The sequence below is a fragment of the Stylophora pistillata genome, chromosome 11 (genome assembly GCF_964205215.1).
Source record: "Stylophora pistillata chromosome 11, jaStyPist1.2, whole genome shotgun sequence".
Lineage (NCBI taxonomy): Eukaryota > Metazoa > Cnidaria > Anthozoa > Scleractinia > Pocilloporidae > Stylophora > Stylophora pistillata.
In genome coordinates, this window is record NC_142529.1 from 8,407,117 (window position 1) to 8,417,116 (window position 10,000).

The 10,000-nt window shown below is 37.3% G+C and overlaps 1 protein-coding gene across 1 annotated transcript in view; it reads left to right on the forward strand.

Annotated features, from left to right (window-relative positions):
• The window catches only part of LOC111327648 (E3 ubiquitin-protein ligase HECTD3), a 21,124-nt gene that overhangs the window by 1,203 nt on the left and 9,921 nt on the right, over window positions 1-10,000 (forward strand). Inside the window, exons 2-8 of the mRNA XM_022931878.2 lie at window positions 542-687; window positions 1,712-1,937; window positions 3,032-3,147; window positions 4,073-4,186; window positions 7,456-7,538; window positions 8,634-8,736; window positions 9,492-9,554. Of these exons, the coding sequence (XP_022787613.2) occupies window positions 542-687; window positions 1,712-1,937; window positions 3,032-3,147; window positions 4,073-4,186; window positions 7,456-7,538; window positions 8,634-8,736; window positions 9,492-9,554 (851 nt within the window). The remainder of the gene's footprint in view (window positions 1-541; window positions 688-1,711; window positions 1,938-3,031; window positions 3,148-4,072; window positions 4,187-7,455; window positions 7,539-8,633; window positions 8,737-9,491; window positions 9,555-10,000) is intronic.

The following is a 10,000-nucleotide window of genomic DNA, read 5'->3' on the forward strand; positions in this document are numbered from 1 at the left end:
ACTTGATACACAGTTGAGTTCTCTCCTTTAATTTATAATTTCTGGCTTAGAGCCACAAGCACATTATGTTTTCAGTTCTTTCTGTGACACTATGGAAAACAGTAGAAAATGATAAACATCTCCAAATTATTTCAGAGTTGGGTGCAATAGGAGATAAAAAGTTTTTCCTTGCAAAAGTATCTTATTGGGTGTGATCAGTGCATCATGAAACCTCTTTGAAATTTATTTTCTTTTAAGAGAGAACGTTTTACCGTTTAAATTAGCAAATCATGTAGATCCAATGGTGTAATCTCTTCAGTTCTTGCTGTGACACCACAAAAGATGATAGACAAAATTCTCTAAATACTTTCACAGTGGCATCCACTGACATATAATGTAAATCAAAATTTTCCCTGCTGAAATATTTCAGTAGATGTAATCTGCATATCATGGAAACATGAGAAAATTGTTTTTTCTTTGAGTTAACAATAAAGCAAACGTCTTCAGTACTATCTGGCTACACTTTACTACATATCATTTATTTACATGCATTTATTGGCAGAAAACCTTACAGAGGTATTGTTCTGGTAAACCAGTAAAGGAGGGGTGGATTCTTGCAGCCCCTTATGACGGTAAACATGGAGGAAAACCTTGTGTCAAACCTGCAGATGGCAGCTCACCAACTAAAGGATCTAGAGCTATCAAAAGGTTTGTAATGACTGTCATGGATCAATGATGCATGTGCACGCCTAATGGCTCTAATGCTGTAATGTTTCATTTAATGCTTTATATAAACTAAGCAAGGTACTAAGCAAGCACTAAATACTCCTTTTTTTGGATGGTTTTATGTTTTGAAATACTTCCTGCAGACTTATCTGAACTTGGTGCCAGTTGTCTAGGGAATGTGTGAATTAACAGAAATGTCAGTTTTCTTAGGGGGGAGGGGTTAAAATGTTCCTCCTCAGGGTAGTAATCATTTGTTTCCATGAACTAAATTGATATATTTAAAGTGCACCTAAACCCCAAATTTTTTTTCGCATAACGAAATAAACATATATTTTGGAGTATTTCTGTGCAAAAATGTTTTTATATGCCGACTAAGTGTGTTGTAGGAGGATGTAGCAAGGTGCGAAATTTGCGAGAGGGTATCACGCTTCATACATTCCTCATACAACACACCTAGTCGGCATATTTCAGACAATGTCGACGACGACCTTCCCAAACAAGTGAAAATGTGTGAAATGCAGACTTTCATGTTCTCAATTTGACATCACATTACCCGCTAGAACCATTCTTCTTTAAACTCGGTCATGAGCCAAGATGGCGGCCGATTATCCGCATTTTGACCGGGCACAGAAAATTGAAGATTTAAGCAAATAAAAAAATTTTTGCACAGAAATACTCCAAAAAATACGCCTATTTCGTTAAGGGGAAAAAAAAAATTTTTGGGTTTAGGTGCACTTTAATAAAAATTAATTTAGTTGTACTGAAATGTGGTGGTGTAGTCTGATCATCTGTACAAGGGTAGCCCCTGTAACTCTTCACTGACAACAACTCCTCACACAACTCTGGTGATGACTTCCACTCAGGTTGTCAAAAAGTCAGTCACCACTACTCAGGACTATTCTCACCCAGACAATCAGACAACATGATCAAATGTTACCCCTGGATTAGATTGGTGTACTGCAGTAAGGAATTAATTGTAAAATTCTTTTTTCCCATTACTTGTCAGTTGGCAAGAGGCAGTAGAGATGTGTTACTCACTTAGGATATCTGACCCACCCTCTATTGAAAAGTATGCAGACAAAGAAGCCATGCGACAGCTGAGTTCTCCTCCACCAAAGTGGACTTTAGATGCAGATGAGGAGCTAGCCAAGTTTATGGCTGATCATATAAATAAACATGAAGTGTCACTTGGAAACATCAGCAGATATGTGGAGTCAGTGCAAGTGTCTTCTGTGAGTTTACGTCTATCTAACAATTAGATTCCATGTTATCATGCACGTGTCAAATAGTAAAGGGCTAGGTTTCTTAAGAAGTTGTGGTGCTGTGTCGGTGGGGGTAGTAAAGTAATTGGATTATATCAACTACCGGTAAGTTGAAATTGTAAATTGGCCACCACAGAGTCGAAAAGCTGACGTTTCAAGCATTAGCTCTTCGTCAGACCAAATGACAAAGGGCTTACGCTTGAAACATCAGCCTTTTGACTCTTTATGGTGGCCAATTTACAATTTCAACTTAGTTGATATAACCCAATTACCTGTGTCAAATCGGTAAAGAACAAACAAAGTGCAGTTGAGTGTGTCACTGATATTCTTACCACATTTTGATATCTTCTGTGATAAATAAAACTTTTTGTTTTATGACAAAAAAGCAAAATGTTGTTGACCCTTTACACCCTAAGATCAGTGTACATATTCTCTATACTCTTCTCTATACATTACCTTTTGTATTGACAAAGGGAATTTGTTAAATGATCACAGCTTCTTAGGCTGGTGATCATTTCTTTTATTCTCATGGACTTAGTAAAGTACTACAGTAACTGTATTACATTATTATTAAAGTACTACAGCATTATTGTAGGTAGAAAGTAGATGCTGCAAGGCTGCACTTTAAGAAAATTGAGGGGAGCCCATTGCCCTGAAACTGTGAAATCCAGGGTGTCCAGCATATACTTTTTATGAAAAAGTAAGATTCCTGGGTCACCCAAGAGCAAAAGTAAGGTGCCAGGGGCCACCAGGCGCTGCTAGACCACAGCCCTGTGCTAGTTATCAGATTGTACGTAAGAACCAATCAAATGCATGATTGTGTTTCATGAGAATAAAGGAAAATATCTGTTAGGGGAATGCTAGTTGATCTAATACCAAACCAATATCATAAGAATTATATGGCAGACAATAAGGGGAATTTCTAATGAGATCTTGGGGGTGAAAAGATCAAATTCACAGCTCAGACTCCGTCTTTGAGAAATCCTAGCCGTGCCTGTGGTTCGTGTATTTATAGTCAAGACTAGTGGTGCAAAATGAAAATAATTATACTAATTTCATTTTAGGAGGAGGATTCAAAAGATGCATTGACAGATGGTGATCCAGATACCTACTGGGAAACAGATGGCAGCCAGGGCAAACATTGGATTAAGCTCTCCATGAGACCAGGGACTGTCATTAGGTTAGGACTTAAGACATAAAGTCAGCTGTGGGTTTTTTCTGGGAACAGCTAGAGGGGGTAGTTTGGGACAGGGTTCGACACTAACTTTTCAACTTGCTAGCCAAGTGGCTAGTGACATCGTAGATGCTATGAAAATTTCAGTTTGTTTACTAGCCAAACTGGGTGGTGGAAATTGAAAACCGCTAGCCAAAACTGAATTTCTACTAGTCTGTGGCTAGTTGGCTACTGTTAGTGTCGAGTTCTGTTGGAATACACTTAGATAATTATTAGATTAAGCACCCTGGGTGTTTGTTAAATTCTTGGAACTTGCAAGTAGGCTGTTATTTGAGGTGGGGACTGATTCAAAGCTGGCATTTATTAGATTTTCAACATTTTCATCAAGTGGAAGGTTTATTTAATTTGCAATGAAACAAACAATTACCAAAATGTGAAAATGTACCTCCTCATGGACAATGAATTTAGAGACTTAGGCTGGGCACTTAATCAAAATTAATCAATGTGGTATGTTCTTTCTGCTTGGGAGGCATTCTAGCCAAGGGTACTTGACCCCCCTTGGTAAGCCTTTTTTTGACACATTAGTAAAACGTGGGGTTGAGGTCAACATGACATTCTAGTGAAAACTCTCTGTTTGATACAGTGTGACCCCCTTCCCCATTGAAAAATCCTGACTACACCCCTTTTCTGGGTGGGCAAAACTCTTTTTTGAGATTTATTTCAGTTGAGGAGAGAGGGAATCCACTTGATTTGTGAATTGCAGATAGAAGCAGTGAAGATATAACATAGGCAGTGAGTAGTGTGCTAAAGAAGTTGTAACACTTAAGATTTATTAAAAGAAATGTTAAGTGTAAAGGGTTAAGAAATTGATAATCAATAGATTAAGCAAATAAACAAACAAATTGACACCAATGCATGTTAATTTTTTTAGACAACTTTCTGTCATGGTGGATGCCAAAGACGATAACTACATGCCACATCATATTACAGTCATGGGTGGAGATTCTGCCAACCTCAAAGAACTCAATGAAGTCTTTATTGATGCGTAAGTCATGAAAAAAATTGTGACAGTTATGTTGCTACACTGTACAGGTATCTGTCAAAGATGGGGAGGCATAGCCCTTTAACCCCCAAGATGTGATTGTTAACACTACCTTTTAGCCAGCGCGCCCCAGGTTGGTGTGTTGTGTTCTGTGGGAAAACAGTCTACACTCACAGTGCCTTGCTCCATCCTACAGTAATCGATACGGGCGAATTGTCAGGCAAGCCTGATGAAATGCTGGAGGGTAACTTTCCAGTGGATTAGCATTCCGCCTCCCGGTTAGCTCAATTGGTTAGAGTGCTGGACTGTTGTGCAGGAGGTCGAGGGTTCGAGCCCCGGCTGGACCAGTACTCATGGTCTTAAAGTGACTGAGGGGAATGTGTTACCTTTCTATAATATCAAGAAATGGATAGACATTCTAGTCTTCTTGGGTAAGGATGAATAAACCGTAAGTCCCGACTCCTGCATCTATTAATTAGATAATTTGATTGGGCAGGGGATGTTAAAGAACCCACATCACGAGATTACTGAGATGTGGTGTGACCTGTTTACTGGGAATTGGGGGAAGAGGGTATCTGTAAAAAAATTGGCTTTGTTGATTGTAAACTGCTGCTGGCAGTCTGGTAAAGTCCCCCGCGCAGTGTTGTAAAGCACCTTGAAAATAGGATAAGAGCGCTATAGAAATAAAAGTTATTATTATTATTATTGCATCAAAGATGATGATTAACATTAGGATTAACAATTTTACATCTACAGAGCTCAACACTTGTGGTAGCCAACTAGCCACAGACTAGTAGAAATTCAGTTTTTGGCCAGTGGTTTTCGATTTCCACTAGCCAGTTTGGCTAGTAGACAAACCGAAATTGTTGTAACATTCAAGATGTCACTAGCCACTTGGCTAGTAAGTTGAATAGTTGGTGTTGAGCCCTGCTCTACAAGTGACAAGTATTTAATAGCTCTACCTTTAAACATCCTCCCAAATATCAATATGCGTATTCTCTATACTTTTCTCTATACATTCCATAGCGTGCTGACAACTTTAACTTTAACTTTAACTTTAACTTTATTTAAAGAGGGAAGTGCAATAACTTGTTACAGTTTTCTAACCTACAGCCCTCAACCCACTCATCCCACCCCAGGGGAGGACATCCATCACACAGTAGTCTCATGCATAGGAAATTAACATCTCTTACCCCTAACCCTGCAGGAGACAGGACCTCTATTTATTCGTCCCTATCCAAGAAGACTAGAACATCTAACCATTTCTTGATGTTATAGAAAGGTTGCATATTCTTCTCAATTCTTTTAAGACCTTGAATGTTGGTCCGGCCGGGGCTTGAACCTTCGACCTCCTGCACAACAGTCCAGTCCAGCGCTCTATCCATTGAGCTAACTGGGAAGAGAATTTATGTAACAATCAACTGATGATTATTTCTTATAAATAATTATTCTCGTTACCTTAATGTGTGATTCAGGGGTGATATTGTAAGGAGAACTTAGATGTTAGTCACTCTAAGAGGTAAAAGTGGTAATCCTAATTGATTATCATCATCTTAGAAATGAAAATTTACAAATTCAGTAACAGGCAACATTTTTCACATGGTTGATATCAAAATGATGTGAATTTAATTGAAACTTCCATAAGGTCATAGTAGTAGCAAGTATGATAAGTATTGTAAGAAGTAGACAACTTTTTTGAGAGACATGTTTCGGCATGCTAATGCCATCTTCAATTAATGAGTAACAGTACTTGAGTAATTATAACAGACAAGTAGATGAATAAAATATTTACGGTTATATGATGTAATACAAAAGCAGGTACTAATTACAATGTGACACCAAACATCAAAGGTGTGAACTAAAATGCTAGGAAAGTGTTATAATGCTGTAATTGTTTGTTAAGGTTAGGTTTGATCTTATTTATATAAAAAGCTTCTTTGAGTTTAAATCAATTGAGTTGTTAGCAGAATCCAGAATACTAAAGCAAGAAAGGGAGTATTTGTTCTTACAAGAAGGAGATGTGTTGAAATGCTTAAAAATATGCGAGTTTTTATCGCTTTCCGTGTGCTCTTTTATAGGGAAGTGGCGACTAGTTTCGCCAATATAACGGGAATTACATCCCGCACAAGAAAATTGGGTGGGTATGCATAGTGGCTTTTGCTGTGTGGCTGCCTGGTGTATTGGGAGTGTGCTCCCCTATCCTCCATTTAATTCGTCTTATTTAAATTTTCTAGACTTTTAACTTTCTAAATTCTGTATATACATTCTATTGCTGCTTATATGATTGTCTGTAACAATTTTATATATTGATGCTTTTTATATATATTTATGATATTTTGAAAGTTGAAAATCGAAAGTCTTAAGCACTCTAAACAACAAACGTGTCTAGTTACAATGATAAGGTTGAGATTGGACGTCAGCATTATCAAGCGCCTCTGGCAGCCGCTTCAGTCCATGTAACGATCTCACCTTCCCTCCCATCCCACCCCAGGGGAGGACATCCACCTCACAGTAATCTCGTGCATGGGAAATTAACGTCTCCTACCCCTAACCCTGCAGGAGACGGGGCCTACGGTTTATTCGTCCTTGTCCGAGAAGACTAGAATATCTATCCATTTCTTGACATTATAGAAAGGTAGCAAATTCTCCTCACTTATTTTAAGACCACGAGTATTGGTCTGGCCGGGGTTCGAACTCTCGACCTCCTGCACAACACAATCCGGCGCTCTAATCAATTGAGCTAACCGGGAGACAGTTAGCTCAATTGGTATATTCTCAATATTTTGAGAATATATCCTTAATATTTTTATACTCTATTTAATCTTATACTATACTAATGTTATTCATTTATAGTGTCCACAATTAGCTTTTAGCTAAATACCTTGACACTCCAATAAAGTTTATGTAATACTATGTATTCATGTAATTGATAAACTACCATGGATTTTAGAGCATCAGGAGTACGATCTTTAACATGTTTTTAATTTGAACATGTTTTTAATTTTAAAAGAAGTGAAAACTAATTTGATATTTAGGTCCAATTTACAGAAGTGCTTAGTGAGTTGTTGGAGTTTGAGGTTTGCTATTTTAGAATAATAGCCGACAAAAGGGAGTTTAAAGTAACGTGTATTATTGTCATCAATGTTCCGGCTATTTCGAGAGGAGGACCCATCAAGATACCGCTTGAAAGTTCTTTCAACCATATGTGAAGGAAAAGAATTACATTCTAAAGTGTCAGAAAGTTTCTTTAACTATTTGCATTTTTCTTGCAGGAGCCATACAGGGGATGTGTGCATTTTAAAAGGCATGACACAATACTTCAGTATCATTCAGATTGGAATTAAGGAGTGTAAAGGTATCGTGCATTCAGTTGTGTCAATTACTAATTATTACAATAAACAATGGCGGATAAACTGCACTCGCAGATAAGTCACACCCTGAGTTGGCAACTCATTTTAGAAAAAAAGTTTTTGAATAGGAATCCAAAGAAATCACAAGTGAAGTCTTAAGAGAGTTGCTGTATTTTGGTCAAACATTCACTCCTGTAACTTCACTTAAGCATTGAGAACAGAGATTACTTTGAATCCTTACTAACCCTGTCTTGTAATTTGTAGCTGTAATATGTAGTATGGACATCCTATAAATTATACCAACTTAGATGTAGCTTTGATCTTACTCTAGTATTCTTTGACCAGTATGTTTCTCATTCCTGTCAGATTTTCAACTGAATTCTACACAAAGTAGCAGGAAATATTTAGTTTACTTGTTGGGTGGTTCATGCCTTAGTAGCACTACCACTGCAAGACCAAATTAATTTGACATCAAATAAGAGTTTTAAGTGTAACATTATTATAACTGATGTCATTTAGAGAAATTCTCAGTTGAGTATTGAAAATAGAGGCAGGATTGTGCAAGTTTTGGATTTCTTGGCTCTGATATTGGTTTAGAAAACTTCTGTCAACCCCTCAACAATCAGGCCCTGGTTGTTTGAAAAGTGGATCAGGTTATCCATTGGATATCTAGTGGATAGTTCTGCATGTTTTGCCAATATGAAATCCTTTAACTCCCATGAGTGATCAAGACAGAATTTCTCCCTACAATATCAATAAAATATTGCAGAAAAGTGACAAGAGTAAAGAAAACATATCAATTAAGGCATTATTAGTTGATCTAATATCAAATTTTCAGAACTAACATGATAAGAATTGTATGGCAGACAGTAAGTAGAATTACTAATTGAATCTTGGGGGAGAAAGTGTTAACAGCTTGATAGGGATTTATCATTTGGATAGTTTTTTCTTCCCCAAACAACTGGGCCCAGATTTAAAAAACTTCAACCATTTATGACTTGTTGGGAACCCTTTTTCTCTAAGTAGAAATAAAGATATAAATGTTATGTTGAATTATACTCTCTATGACAATTAATTTCAGAAGTAATTTTTTTACCCAGATGATGGTATTGATACTCGTATCCATGGTATCAAGTTAATATCAGAGAGTGAAAAGGAACCAGGACTTAACCAAGATTTGTTTACGCCAACAGAACTTATCAGGTATGTAATGCATGTAATCATATCCCAGCATTTTTTTAGTGAAATTTTCCTCATGGACATGATAGGAAAAGAGGAACACATTGTTAGATGGCACTTAAACATGTAAATCACAGTGCACAATCTTTCTTTTGTTGTATATGTTGTTAATACTAGACCCTTTAACTCCCATGAGTGATCAAGACAGAATTTCTCCTTACAATATCAATAAAATATCAGCAGAAAAGTGACTAGAGTAAAGAAAAAATTAATAACAATTAGAGCATTATTAGGTGATCCAATAACTGACATGATAAGAATTGCATGGCAGAAAGTAATGAGAATTACTAACCAGATCTTGGAAGTGAAAGGGTAAGGGAAAGTACTCCATCAACAAGGAGTTCCAATACATTTTTTCCACAAGCAGCTGCCTGTGGTGTGATAGGCTGGGTGTGTTGGGAATAGGGGCAATAGATTGGAACCCAAATATGAGAGCCTGTTTGCAGTCTGAACTGACAGTGGTAAGAAGTCTTATAGTAAGGGGTAGAAAGCCAGTTAGTGGCTTTCATTGAAACCCCTGAATAAGTTACTGATGAATAACACTGTCAAGCAGACAGGTGATGAGAAGAATGAAGGCTATCATCAAGGGGAAACTTGTTGATTTAGCACTAAATTCTCACAGCTGAAATTATGAGAAATTTATGAAATCCAGTGCAAAGGATTGATTTTAAGATCTTGGCAGTGAAATGGTTAATCTGTTGATTTTAATGCTCTCACAGATTTCCTAAACTAGATGCTGTAGATCCTGCTCTGCTGTATGGAAGAGCACAAGCTTTGCTCAGGTAAATCTTGACCTAGAGATTAAGCAAAGGGATAGAACGTGTTTCGTAACACTCATGATTGCAGTGCAAAGTGAGGCATGCTTGTTTGGGTCCTTGAGTTTCCAAATTTTGTTTACAAGTGTGGTTTGTTCTGGAGATCTTTGGAATGGCACTTTAGTACAAGTGATTAGAAACAAGGTCAGTTAGTTTCATCCCAAGATGCATTCACAGCTCAAAGGGGTCCTCATGAAATAATCATTGTTCTTTGATGCAATTCAAGGACCATACAGTGTAATCTGTACCTTTTTGGTGTTTGTGGTTTGCATGCTTATCTTTGAATCAAGTGGTCAAAGTACCAGCCAAAGAAGGAAATGCTTGGCAAGAAAGACATGTTACTCTTATGGTTTAGAATCTAAAAAGTGAGGTTTGGGTTAAGTTCCTGGCCTGATTGTTTTGAGTTGTTCTTG